We start from the raw sequence: 14,850 nt of genomic DNA on the forward strand, positions 1-14,850 counted from the left end.
TTATAAGTCAAACAGAGTTGAGCAGTATTGAAAACTTGTATCTACAATACAAACAGAGTTGGGCAGGCCCTCCAGAAAAATAATCTAGATACAGATTTGTTGTGAAAAAATGAATCTTATATACAGATGATTTATCATTACCAATTAAACTAGAATAGTTTATAAAATACAGTTTTTATTATTTATTTGTGAAGAACATAATTATTTTCTTAAAATCTTTTGTATATACAATCTTGGGCAGCTTATAATATTTAGGAACTTATTTTCATAATTTAAATATTACTACCTTCTTCACTTCCATGAGTGTAAATCATCCTACAAATATAAAAATATTAATTAAAATTGGTAATGATATTCTATAGTAATTTCCTTCTACTTGTATCTGTCTTTAAATTTTTATTAAGAAACTTTGATATCTATCTGAGATACATTTTTTATAATCCAGATTTTTTTCTTGTACTGCTCAGCTCCTAACATTGAAATTCATATTGAAATATATCATTTAAAATCTAAAAAAAAATATAGAAACACCACACCGTTCTCAAAAAGATGTTTCACTTTACTTAAATTTTCATTTTAAAAATGATAATGAAAAATTGTTAGCTGTTGAAAATATTTGGATACCTGACAAATGTTATAAATTTCCATTGCCCTTGGGCAAAAGAAATTTAACCTTTCAAGCATCCTGGCTTAACAAATATTAGTGGCTTGCTTACTCAGCAGATGAAAAGGGCGCATTTTGTAAAGTTTGCCTCATATTTTCCCCAAGATATGCTGGAAATGGGTTACAAAAACTCAAAACATTGGTAAGTCAGGTGTACACAAGATGGAAAGATGCGCTCGAAAATTTTAATTATCATCAAAAAAATAAATATCATCTTAATTCCTGTGAGATAATGGATTCTTTAAAAGAAATCTCAATGAATCAAAAGATATCAATATCCAATGTATTGAATAAAAAAAATTTTGATATTGTTACAAAAAATCGATCAAGAATAATTATAATTATTGATGCTATCATTTGGTTAGGGAGGCAGGGCTTGGCGTTAAGAGCTCATAGGATATCTCCTGGCCCCCTAACACTTACATCCCCTTCTCACAATGAAGGAAATTTCAAGGAATTATTGAAATTTTTATGTAATAATAATGACAACTACCTAAAGCTTTTTGAAAGCTCCTTAAAAATGCTACTTACCTAAGTCCCACTATTCAAAATGAAATAATATCAATATGCAATCAGTGTATATTAAAGGAAGTTTCTTCAAAAGTCAAAGCATCACCATTTTTTAGTGTTTTGGCGGATGAAACTTCCAATATTGGTAATATTGAACAACTATCCATAGCAATAAGGTTTATTGATATGGAATCAGGTAATTATAAAATGAAGGAACTATTTGTTCAATTTATTGAATTACCTGACACTAAGTCAGAAACGATTGCTAATCAAATTATTAAATCACTTCAAAACCTGGATTTAAATTTAAATCTACTGAGAGGCCAAGGGTACGATGGAGCTCCCTCGATGAGTGGCCATGTTAAAGGGGTCCAGTCAAGAATTAGAGAGCTTTATAGCACAGCTCTTTATGTTCACTGCAGTTCACATTGCCTGAATTTGATGATAACTGAGGCATGTGAAATTAGAGACATCCGGAACAGTTTACGTAAAAAGATTTTGATTTAATTGAAATTTATTAGATTTTATTATGTATTATAGATATCTTTATATAATTTTTATATATTTTTCAAAATTTAGAAACAATATCGTCGGTTTGTGACTTCTTTACCCCACCCAAGAAGAGGGAGATTTTTACCCAAACGTTCGATGAAATTGATTCAAAAAATTCAAAAAAAAAATTAAAAAGATTTTGTCCCACAAGATTCATTGAAAGACAACAATCGGTGAAGGTTTTCATCAAGTTATATGAGGTTATTTTTGCAGCACTGGAATCATACATATTACGCAAAGAAAAAGATTCCGCAGATGCGGAAAATCTTTTACAGGCTATTACGAAGCCTCAATTTTTAATTTCAATTCAATGTGTTTATTTTTTATTTAATTATACATATGATTTTAGCAAAATGTTACAAAAAATTGATTTGGATTTAACGGAGGTTATGAATAGGGCAAAGGATATTGTTGAAATATTAACAAATATCAGAGATAATGTGGATGAAAAATTTCACGAAATATATGAGAAAGTAAAGGAGATCGCTAATATGTTTGGGATTGAAATTTTTAAACCTAGAGTAGTTTCTAGACAATCCAATCGCTCAAATATTGATGCATCTACGATTGAGGATTTTTATAAAATTAACATTTTTATTCCACTTATTGATACATTTTTATTTCAATTAAAGGAAAGATTTATAAGTCACAATTTTATTTTAAAAAGCTTTTATTTTCTTTTGCCGGTTGAGTCTAAATTGTTGATTACACTTGAAACGCGAGAGGATATTAAGAACATCTTATAATTTTATTCTGATGATTTATTAGGGTCGTATGATAAGTTACTTTGTGATGTCGAATTTTGGTATAAAAATCTTGGCAGAATAGAGTACTCTTTGAGACCAAAAAATGCTTTGCAGGCCCTTTCCATGTGTAATTGCACTTTAGATTCCCTGCCCAATATCAAAACATTGTTTTTTATTTTAGCTACTTTACCGATTAGTACTTGCACTAATGAAAGGTCTTTTTCAACTTTGAAAAGGTTAAAAACCTATTTAAGAAATAGCACCGGTGAAAATCGTTTAAATGGATTAGCCCTATTAAATATTTATAAGGAGATTATTCTAGATAAAAATTTGATTCTAGATGAATTAGCCAAATCTCAGAGAAAAGTAGACCTCTCTTTATAAATTCAAATCATATAATTGTAATATTTTCTTAGTCATAAAATTTTTATATGTAAAACTTAATTATAATGAATTTTTAGTCATGATATTTTTATACTATATTTAATAATAGTATTGCACCTACAATAAGAATTATTTATATAATATACTCATTTGTATTAAATATAACTGTTAAATTATATTTTTTTAAATTGCATACAAGAATTACTTATATTTTATTGTAATTTTATTTTTTTAAAATATAGATATTTACAATCAATTTTTAAAAAAGTAATTGTATAAAATTTCTAATTTTGAAATTTATTTTTTGTATATAAAATAAACACATAGTTAAATAAAGGGTTTATACTAAATAAAATTGTTAAATTGTATTTTTTTAGCAAGAATTACATATTTTATTGCAATTTTATTTTTTTAAAATATAGTTATTTAAATTCAATTTTTAATATAATAATCTGTATAAAATTTATATATTTTGAAATTTATTTTTTTATATATTATTAAAATAAATACATAGTTAAATAAATAAAGTTAATAATAAATAAAATCTCTGCAAAATATTGTTATATGCAAAAATTTAATTAAAATAATTATTTTTAACATAGAATATGATATATTGAGTTGATCATAAAATTGGAAGGTTTGGGGGGAGGCAAATTTTTTTTACATCGAATAGATTGAATTAATATACAATTTACTAAACATTGATAACATTTTCAAAATAATGCTTTCAGTCGCTTATTAATTGTAAATTTGACAAAAATTTTAATTCTAATATTTTTTAATATTTATGCTGGCCTGGGTATAATACACAAAATATTGGCAAATTTTGATAAGGGGTTTGGGGGCGAAGCCCCCAAAAAATTTTCAACCCCCCCCCCCCCATGGATCAATCCTGGCTACGCCACTGTGATGAGGATAAATATAATTTGTGCAAAACTTCCTAAAAAGCTTACTTTTTTATTATTTCAAATATTAAATTTTCAAAAAAATAATTTATCTATCATCATCATTATAATACATCAAAAAAAAATTCAAACCCCCCCCCCCCCCCCATGGATCATTCCTGGCTACGCCACTGTGATGAGGATAAATATAATTTGTGCAAAACTTCCTAAAAAGCTTACTTTTTTATTATTTCAAATATTAAATTTTCAAAAAAATAATTTATCTATCATCATCATTATAATTCTTTATTTTGATATTTATTCTTCAATATAAAACAAGATTTACACTATTACATTCGGACATAAAAGAATATAGAACTTTGAAATATGTTAATTCTGACATGTAAAAATCACATATTTGGCAAAAATATTTCGTCTTCTTAGCCTTACTTCTATGACACATACTACACCTTCCTCTTGAGTGGATAATTGGAAATATATTTTTTCAAAAGTCAGGGCAATATGAGAATTTTTGTTATATACTTCTAAATAAGGCTTCATAAGTTCCATGCATAATTTTTTTATATGAAATTACATCTTATATTGGATATTTTTGTGTTTGTTATATGTCAATTAATAGATATTATGTTTAGATATGTGTAAAAAATTTTAGGGCCATCGATTTGACGTTCTAAAAATTGAATAATTTTTTGTCATTCAATAAACCATATCTAACCTACCTTTAGTTATATTATAAAATGTTTTAATTTCAGGTTTTCATAGGTCATTTGTATCATTTTATTATCGTGGAAAGTTGATAGCATTATGACAACTTTTTCTGTCTGTCTTTGGATATGATAATGATGTTATTTTTTCAAATTCAACTCAAATATATGAAAAATGAAATTACATTTTAAATAATATAATATATTTACTATCAGGTAAAAATCATAATTAGAAATAATTTGACAAATGAGATAATTATAATCATTTTTTCCAAAATAATTACGTATTTGTATGTACACTTTTGGTGCCTCACAAACCCCAATCACTCACAAAATGCTTATATCTTAAAAACTACTCAACCAAAATATATGAAATTTGGAATTTAAGATATATTTGATGAGGCTTCTGAAGATTTTCGACATAATAATTAAGTGTTTTAATATAATATCAATTCTAGCAAGCCTGGCTCATATACCCCATAGGAATATTGAAGGCTTATAATTAAATAAATCTTTTTAAAATAATATTTAATTTTTATTCCAAAAATATTTAAATTTTTGATTCCCAAAACATCCCCATGCAGAGGCCCACTATGGCTTACTCGTTCCCATACGATTAAAATTTTGAAAAAAATATTTATCTTTTTAAATTTAAACCTACAATAAAAGAATTATAAAGAATTAAGATACTATTTATTAAAATCGAAAGTGTTTTTAATTTTATTAAGGTTTGCCTTTTGATTTCAACAAGTTATTAATGTTGGAATACGATTTCGACAAAATAAGGTATTTTAAAATTAAAAATCGCGCTCTTGATAAGAATTCAGGACAGTAAAGCATAGCCCTGTTCCTGAATTTGAAAGCCCTAAATCCTTTTTAAAATAGGATGCTATCTCTATATGCATAGATAAATATATCTAATTTTTTATTAACACCATCGTTAAAATGCATTACTGCAATATGGAAATAAAATATTTGTAACAATAGTTTCTATATTTTTCTCGTTAAAAAAATGGATTAAAAATTTATAAAATAAACCCTTTCAATATTTATACCCCCCCCCCCTCAAATTTGAAATATTCAGCTTTTTAATATCGCTCAAAAAATTGACACCTTAAAAAGGTGTAAAACCAAAATTATTTTTGAGATCAGTGCCTACATCTTATACCTCAGGAAAATTTTCTACAAGTTTATAGATTCAATAATGACTCAATATTTTTATTTGCGGTCTGCAGGCTCGACCAGACAATTCATATAACTTTAATAATATATAATATAGTTGGAAAAAAAGATAATGGATCATTTACCGTTCATTAAAATTTATAAAATGCATTCAAGATTATTTAAAATAACTTAATTTCAAAAATTCAAACCGGGCCAGGGGGTAAAATAGCCCAATTTATAAAAGCAGGGACGAAATACACCGCGGCAGGGTGATTTTTTTACTGATTATCTATTAGTGCATATGTAGGATATATTAATTACTTTAAATAGGTTATATAGAAATATTGTGATGGAAGTTATATATATGTGCTTATTATACATATACTATAATTTACTATAGTTATCCATCTATTACAATACAAAATACTCCATTTTTTTCACTCAATATTACTTTACTTATAATAAAAATATAATACGTATACTTGAACAATTGATGATAAAAATAGACTCGTCTTCTCCTAATTCATTCCAAATGCGACATTTGAAGGTTCCGTTGATTTGTGGATTGACATTTTTAAAATCTACCACAACTATTCCCATATAATTTAGAACTTGGAAATGCTTGATATCTTCTGTTTCATTGATTTTAATTAATATAATATTAGAGTTTTGAAAATTATTGAAAGTAATTTACAATAATAAATAAATTCCGTGGTGTTACTAGCTTTATAAACTTGAATTATTTTAAACTTCCAAAATTAGCGAAAAATAAGTTAATTCTATCTAAATAGAAAATTATATCTAAAAAAAACTATCACAAAACTAAAAAAATATTTCAGGGGCCTCTCCAAAGTTTTCAGGGGTGTGAGCGCCTATATCCCCTCCTAACAACGCTATTGAAAATGATAATATCAAAATAAATAATAGATCTTAGCATCTATATTTTAATATTAATGGCATATTCAAGGAGGTTTTAGAGATGACAACCCTCCTAGCCACTTACACCCTTAGAAAATATTTTATGGTAAAATTAAAATTATGCTTTTTGAATTTTTAAATTGATTCCTTTCTTGATTTCTATAAAATCAGTCAATAATTTTTCTTTTTCTTCCATTCAAAAAGTGCGTGAAAACATTATAAAACAATTTGATTATGTATGAATAAATATTCATTTATTTCTCAAAAAAGTTTTTAAATTAAATTTTATTATTTTTAAATTAAATTGGATAGAAATTATAAGAAAAATCATTCCCTCTTTTTCGAAAAATGAACGCTTCTTAAAGATGTTATAAAACGAGGCATCCCCCAAGAAGGCTCTCACTCCTAGAACTTGAGAAGGTATCTATTTTATTATTAATTCTATCAAATCAATTTTTTTGCACCGTAACTAATCTGTGATATCATTTCCCAAATAACTACATGTTTATTTTACTACTTTTTTACACTTCTGCTACTAAATTTTAAAGTAACGAAGCTACCGCTAGAGAAAACGTGCTATGTGCGCGCATTTTCTTTAGGCCTCCAGAAAATCAAATCGAATTATATTCCTATTTGATTTATAAATTTCGGAATAAAATGGTTGAATATTAAATAATAGCATTTTTTTTCATCTAATATTCTAAGAGATTAAATTAAAACGCAAAATAATTTAACTGAAATAAATTTTTTTTTAAGATAAATAAATTATTTTTTAGGAACACTTATCCTGACGTGGGCAGATTAATTTGCTAATTTAATAAAGAATTTTTATAAACAAATACGATATATTCTATAATGACATCATTAAGCTGGAAATATAATGTAAATCCCACCCTTTTTTATTAAGCCTTTAACTTTTAAGCAACATTTTTTGAAATATTGCGCGTACAAGTACATACGGCTTGTTCAACGTTTGGAGGGCTCCTCATCTTTTTACTTTTACTTCCAAATTAAATTAGTTCCAATTAGATGGAAATGAGTAAAACCTAGCGTAGTTTTGTTTTTCAACACTAGAGGGCAAAAGCGCTATATATCACGTATCACGTAAAATAATTTTTAACTTATTTTTTTATAAATGTATACAAATTTCCTATTTTATTAAAGTTTATAAATGATTTAATTGTATTTATCTTTTGATTTTTATTTAAGATTCCAAAAATATGAAGTTAGGAATAAATTTAATTACATTTTAAATTTCAATAAAAAGTTAATTTTTTATAATGATTTAGTAAAAAAAAAATATATAGTTTACAATGAATTTCATTCAATTGAATGTATAAATATTTACCAATTGTTTAAATTTACCTTTTGATTGTAATAAAAAAATAATTTATTTTAATAAAGAAAAAAAATATTTTTTATTTATAATTTTTTTTATAAAAATAATATTTATTACAATCGTTTTTAGTTCTTCTGTATTTTCTGTTCTGGTATGTTGCCCATATTTTCTTATTTTTAATTAAATGTCCACTAAACGGATTAAGGTACTAAAATGTACTAAATAAGCATTAAATATTGATAAAAGCTTCAGAATTAGTGTTTCAACAGCTTTACACTGATGTGATGTCATAATTTTTATTTTGTTTAACTTTGTTTTGAGGCTGGGGAAACTGATTGAAGAATTAATAAGCACCAGAGCCTGTAGAGATTTTCTCTAGGGTCCATATCCTAATTTTTTTATTCGAGTTATATACTTCAATCTCGGTAAATTTTAGATTATATTTTTTTCCTAAATTTTTTATTGATATATTTTAGGATAAAAAAATCCTAACTCCCCTCCCCATGACAAACTGGCTAAAGCTATTGCATGAGTTGTAATAAACAGAAGATTAAATTTTATGAATCTATAACAAAAAACTTTATAACCATCTGATGCGCCCCATAAAATTTTATTTATCGGTATTTATAAATATGTAGCCCCATGAATAATAAATAAAAAATCCAAATATGGATCATTTTAGTTTAATTATCAAAAATTCAAAAGTTTACAATTGATAATATTTGATTTTTCTTCTTTATAATAATCTTCCTTAAAAATATTATCATTCTGCTGCATTCTAACTAATCATATTCTTGCTTGTTTTAAACAAAATTAATATGTTGAGATAGAATTTTTCTATATATATTATCTTCTTAGCAATCTTTGCTTAGTTTTCTTTTATGCAATTGTAGATTTAATATGAAAGATTTAAAACTAGCTAATTATGGAAAATTTAAGAAATATCTGGAAATATAAAAATTTAGATTCTTCCGCTAGTAACTGAGTAAAAAAATGAATTCTTTCCGAAATTAGATTTTTTATTTCCTCAAGTTTGTTCCTCTATATTTTAAAACTAGATGCATTTTATATTAATATATCGAGAGTATTCTTCCTGATGTGTATAATTGACACTAGTCTATACTGGTATTGCCTGGCATTGAGTAACAAAATATCGGTATTTCACATATTAATTATGCCTTTAAAGTTCGTGATCTTTTGAAAGGAGTGTGATATTATTCTATATAGAAGCAAGGCTAGGATAATAAATATATCTTGGTTTAGATCGATAATTATTGAAATAATTATTCAATGAAGGTAATACATAAGTTAAAATAAACTTTGTCTTGATACATGACGGATTTTATCAAATATCGATTGGTGGTGACGAATTCTGAATCCTGCTTAGCTGACTATTATATAATTAATTCATCATTAAACAGTACATTAAATAAGGAATAATATTTAAAAAAATTAATATATATTAATATATCTTTGTTATAATTATACCAAATGAATTTATATTCCTATGCGGAGTTCTGTTCGAACTTTCAACCTATGTGTTTTCAAAATATATAAAAGTATATTATTTGCTATCACTTCTTCTCATTTTTGTTTAAGCCATGCTTGAAAAATCTTAACAAAAACCATTATATTTGATTTTGGATCAAACTCTTTTGCCTATCACAAATTGATTTAATGTAACAATATAATGCAGGCTTCAATTATTACCAACCCATTACATCCGTTAAGCTGCCCGAACTATCTATTTTTAACTTCTCTCTTGTTTTGGCTAACTATGTACTGAACGCTGGGTGGTATATCAACAATATTAGGCTAACGGTACCATGTATTTCCTGCTCAGTCATTTATTCATTCTTAGATATAGCAATGTAGTGTAGTAATATCTATCACCCGATTTGTGGTATTTTTACTTGAATATTCGTCATGGGAATGAGAAATTTTATTTTAATAGGATGAGCACTGTCATTAGGTACAAACTGGTAAGTCAGAGAAAGTGGTCTATTTGGCGATGATGAGAGAGCCTGGAATTTTCAGACGAGGTTGGTTCTTCATGTTTATTCCATTATAGCAGGCTAGTATATATATGTATGTATAATATTGGTTTTGTTGATAAAAGAAGTGACCAATTTTCGCTAAATCTATAATGCTTAAAATTTTCAAAGGATAGAGATAACTGATAAGTAGAGAAGTAGGGATACACTTGGAATACGTTGGACGAACAATAGTCACTTTCACTTAATTACTTTAAAAGATGATGGGATCTTAAATCTAACTTTTAGGCTTAAAGCAAGTATTATTTTAAATAGTGTAAAGTTGGTCATAAGGAATATATTACTGACTTATATAAAATAAAGTGGATGAAATGTACTATTGAGGTAAACACAATTACTAACGTTTAATCTAAGCAAATGATGACAGTTGAAAGATGGGTTTATGTTATATTAAAACTAACCAAAATCCATATTGTCAATATATATAAATTGTTATTTTTTTAAATGGCATAGTATTTCAGAGGTAGATACTTGATCTGAGGTGCGCTGATCAGATGATAGCTTATACTTGAGTAAAATATTTTTAAGGTCAATTGAGCTTTAAATTATCAATTTAATTCTATTGGAGGTGAGATCGTAATTTAATATCAAATCCGTTTCAGAAATATACAAAATATTTATCTTACTTTCTGATTCCAGAGTTGAATTTATATTATATGAAGAACATTATTATATAAGGACTTTTAACATTCACCAGAAAGGTGTTAGAAACGTATAAGAATTTTAATCCTTTAGTTGGAAGAAAACAGTTATTGCATTCAATTTTTTCCTCAGTAAGACGCTGCGTTCTGATAAGTGCGGATACGGAAAGTATTTTATATAAATGATGTATCTTTCCTTCTTCAAATTTGATCCATCTAGATCTGTTACACTTATAGAGAAACGTTTTTATATTGGCCATAGTGCAATGTGTTATTTACAAATGCAATAAATATTGCTATTAATTCCTCAATATATATTCATTATCTGTTATTTTCTCCCATACCATAACCATTTGAAATTAAGCTATTATTAAGAATATCTTATTTTTGACTAGAAAATGTTATTTTCAATTTAATAATTTAACTTTTTTAAAAATATAAATATTTGAAATTCTAAAAAATGAATACGAATATGAAATATATTTCTATTTAATGAATATATTTTTTTAAAAAGTTGAACAATATTTGCAGATATTAAAATTATCTTTTACATTGAAATGAATTTTGTAATTGAACATAATATCTTCATCCTTTTTATTTTCTTCTTATTAATTAGTATCTTTGCCTTCATCACTCAAAATCATATAATTTAGCCACTGATAAAAATTTGCACAATATAAAGGAAATAAAATATAACACTAACTGCAGATAATCAATAAATGATAACTACAAAAATTAATTAATTAATATTTATTAACAAATTTTTTATTGACAATTGAGTTCTTCATTAAAAAACTTAGGTTTAAACCACTTATGTAAATGAATTTATGTATATGATTTAATTGAGAAAGGAGTTTAAGGAACTCTGCTAAAAAGAGTATATGGGGAATCGGCTTGTACATAATTATAATAAGTCTGATGTAAAAGGTCACAAAAAAATATTTCTATAGTTGGATCCTTCCTTATTGATATTAACGTAGTAAATCACTTTGATTATTTTAACTATCTCTTTTCTCAGTACATTTACTAAAAGTGACCAAAATACCGAGAACTTAAGAGCAATATTTTATGGACAAGGGACATTGCGTTGCGTATATATGATTAAAATATAGAAACTGGCTTAAAAACTAATAAAACCTTCTCGTAAAAGAATACTATAGAGGATGATAGGTTTCGTTGAGAAATTATGCTTGGTTAAACAAACTACCGGTATAAGAGTAGAAGCGATTTATTAAATTCTTAAACGCATTTTTGATCAGAATGAATTAGAATAGTTAGATGACTCATGGAAGCCAAGCTTTAATTATATAAATTTCAGATTATTTCTAGGTAGGAGTCATTCATAAATCACTCACCTTAAGAAAATTACCATATGTTAAAGGGAGCTTAAAAAAGACGGTTTTACTATCCTATTCTTTCTATATAAAACACATTAAAGTGGAAAGTAAACAATATAATGGTACATAAAACAATTAATATAGATTATAGCTTAACTTACCTAAAACTAGCTAGACTATTAACTAGTTTGCAAATTAGGTGGAGAAATATATTTGAAACCAATTGCATTCAACTGTTCTCAGCAAGGATTTAGGGGAATTCATAAACAAATATATATTTCTAAATTTAATATATATCCTTTAAATATATTCTAGAGATGAATGTTAAAATAATTATGAATAAAATTCACCTTTATTTATTATATTTCCATTGTGTGACCATTCCATGAAATAATATTTATTTTCCTTAGTCAGGTGTTGTTCTTTATAATAGTCTAGTAATTGGCCATCCATATTTAAAAAATCGATTTTGGCCTCCAAATGAATAGAATCTCCTTCGCAAAAGTACAACCAAGAATTTGAGGGATTGACAAAATGTTTACTAAATTTAGGCGTAAAATTAATTTTTTCTAGAATGGCTTCGGCTTGAGCTTGATTTTCGTCTAAATTAGTAAAATTTTGAAAGGATTTTTTATATTTAGGATAAATTAAAAAGGCTTTGCTTTTAGAGAAAATGCTTAAATCCTTAAAATAATGTTGTTGTAGAGATTTAACCGAATTGTTTTGAAACTCGTATGTTTTCTGATTCAAATTTTTTTGATATTCATATTTTGCATTATCTCTTCCAAGATCGTTAACATTTTTAAGCACAAATGTTTGCCATTGTTTTTTGATATACCTGTCGTAAGTTTGATTTCTAAATAAAGGAAAGATAAATTGAATATCTTTATCCTGAAACCCATTGGGTCTAAAGTCAAAATTTGACTCACATTTAGCTGCCTGTGGTACAGAACCTAACTTTCGAATATTATTAGATCTCATTTTCTGCTTTTTTTTTAAATTTGTTAAATTCTCAACATTTTCTATATCATTGAGCTTGGGAATAAATAACTTATTCGCGTGAAACATAAATGAATTAAAAATTCAGCACTATGAAATTAATAAATTTTTAAATCTTTTGAAAATAAAACGGAAATTTTGCTACCTTATTATTTTTGAAGTAAAAAATTTTATTTATTTTTTTAGCATATAGGCCATTTTCATACATATAAAGTAAATAAATAATATTGACACCATTACATGAGTGATTAATTATATTATTCTAATTATTAAAGAAATTATGGAATAATCTATAAAGTAGTGGCATTTGTTTAGATGAATTTAAAATAACAATTATAAAATTTCGATTTATTATAGGATTAAACTTAACCTAAACTATCAAATTAAAAATTAGGCTATCAAAGTATTAACCTTTGATATTTAATAGTGTAGTGTTGTAATTTGAACCATAATTATTAGTCAATTTGCAAGTGTATAAACCACAATCATTTATGCCAACACAACTTATGAAGACTGCGGTATAGTTATCGTTTATTTCGATGCGAGCTTGTTCATCTATTAATTCAATACAATAGGTTAATCCAAAGTATAATATTCAATGAAAAAGACTAAACAACAATAATTAAATTTTAAGATTTACGTATCTGTTTATTTGAAACTTTCTATATAATTAATTTAGAATTTAAAAAAACTTAGATTAGATATTATTGTTTTTGATTTGGAGAAATATATAAATTCAAATCTCTTATTTTATTATAAGTATAATTATGAACTCAAACTGTTAAGCAAATGGTATATCCAAAGTAGTACTTAAAGCTCAAATATATTCCACATTTTAGAAAAAACTATTAAAGATTAAAAAAAATCTATTAAAAACAGATTTCTTAATTAACATTGATACAAATAACTCGTTATTTATATAATAAAATTTATTCATATTAATAAAAACAGGTAGGTTTGTTAAGATGCTAATATTTTACTATTTAATTTAGTCATTTTGATTTAAAAAAATTCGATTGAAAATCAACATGCTTATTAATTATATGGCTTAACTAGTAACTAATTGTTGTAGGTTGTGGGTCCATTCAATTACAAAATTTTCGGTTTTTCCTTCGAATTTGATCGTCATTCTTTTACTTTGCTTTAATGAACAATCTTGTATCGGGGATTCGGCATCTATTATAATAGGGATAGTTCTTTCAGTATTCCTAATCCTAGATATAATATACTTCACTATATAATTTTTATAGGATTAGTTTTCTATAAATATAATATGCCATAGGCATGATAATACAATAAATTTAGGAAAACGGTTAAAATAATGATACCTTCATGAAAGCAGAAAATTAAACTAATGAGTTTGGATTACTCAAATGCTTAGTAAAGGGCACCATCGGAAAGTGGATGCTTAATTTGGAAACTCAATATTTGAGTCTTAAAAGATGAGGTTGTTTCCAAATCCTCTTGTAGGCCTAAATGGCTACACATTTATAAATAAGTATTAAATATTTTTTACAATAAATTTTATAATTATTATTACATTAAAAAATATCATAACAATTAAAGAATTTTTTTTATATCGCACAAATAAATAAATTTTCATATTAATTGCGAAATATTCCAGATATATAATTAAGGCTGATTTCGACTTTGATAAAGAGGATTAAAAATGCCTCCAGAATCTTTTTCGCCCATTTATTTTATCATTTTAATTTACTAAAGGTTTTAAAAATAAATTATTATAAAGGATGATATCTTCGTTGATAATATAAAGATTTGCTCCTTCCATTTTATAACTACGATTCTATTGAATATAACTTTTATTTTATTCATATTTTTATGCAAATAATTAACTCTTTTTAGGGTATCTATATTAGAGGTCTGCAATGGACCGGCCCGCCTGTCAAATAATTTTAGAAAATTTTAACCCGCT

The 14,850-nt window shown here is 25.7% G+C and overlaps 3 protein-coding genes across 3 annotated transcripts in view; 2 read left to right on the plus strand and 1 right to left on the minus strand.

Annotated features, from left to right (window-relative positions):
• Positions 1–14,850, minus strand: part of LOC135923553 (titin-like) — a 156,430-nt gene that overhangs the window by 131,426 nt on the left and 10,154 nt on the right. Inside the window, exons 7-10 of the mRNA XM_065458360.1 lie at positions 13,971–14,131; positions 13,329–13,472; positions 12,269–12,520; positions 6,112–6,261 (exon numbers count right to left, since the gene is read on the minus strand). Coding sequence (XP_065314432.1) covers positions 6,112–6,261; positions 12,269–12,520; positions 13,329–13,472; positions 13,971–14,131 — 707 coding nt within the window. The remainder of the gene's footprint in view (positions 1–6,111; positions 6,262–12,268; positions 12,521–13,328; positions 13,473–13,970; positions 14,132–14,850) is intronic.
• On the plus strand, positions 1,191–2,896 carry LOC135923862 (zinc finger MYM-type protein 1-like). Its single transcript, XM_065458844.1, has 2 exons — positions 1,191–1,661; positions 1,754–2,896. The coding sequence occupies exons 1-2, from the start codon at positions 1,361–1,363 to the stop codon at positions 2,470–2,472; spliced, it is 1,020 nt and encodes a 339-aa protein (XP_065314916.1). The 5' UTR covers positions 1,191–1,360; the 3' UTR covers positions 2,473–2,896.
• Positions 6,918–14,850, plus strand: part of LOC135924199 (uncharacterized) — a 33,413-nt gene continuing 25,480 nt past the window's right edge. The window contains exon 1 of the mRNA XM_065459247.1: positions 6,918–6,967. The gene's annotated coding sequence lies outside the window, so the exon portion shown is untranslated. The remainder of the gene's footprint in view (positions 6,968–14,850) is intronic.

Source organism: Gordionus sp. m RMFG-2023, chromosome 2 (assembly GCF_954871325.1).
Source record: "Gordionus sp. m RMFG-2023 chromosome 2, tfGorSpeb1-WG-v2, whole genome shotgun sequence".
In the NCBI taxonomy this organism is placed as follows: Eukaryota; Metazoa; Nematomorpha; class Gordioida; order Chordodea; family Parachordodidae; genus Gordionus; species Gordionus sp. m RMFG-2023.

What these genes read in the sequence shown, in the direction of transcription:
- LOC135923862 (XM_065458844.1), top strand. Translation starts at nt 1,361, where the DNA reads ATGGAATCAGGTAATTATAAAATGAAGGAACTATTTGTTCAATTTATT. An exon ending in AGACATCCGGAACAGTTTAC is followed by an intron (nt 1,662 to 1,753) that starts GTAAAAAGATTT and finishes TTCAAAATTTAG; the next exon opens with AAACAATATCGTCGGTTTGT.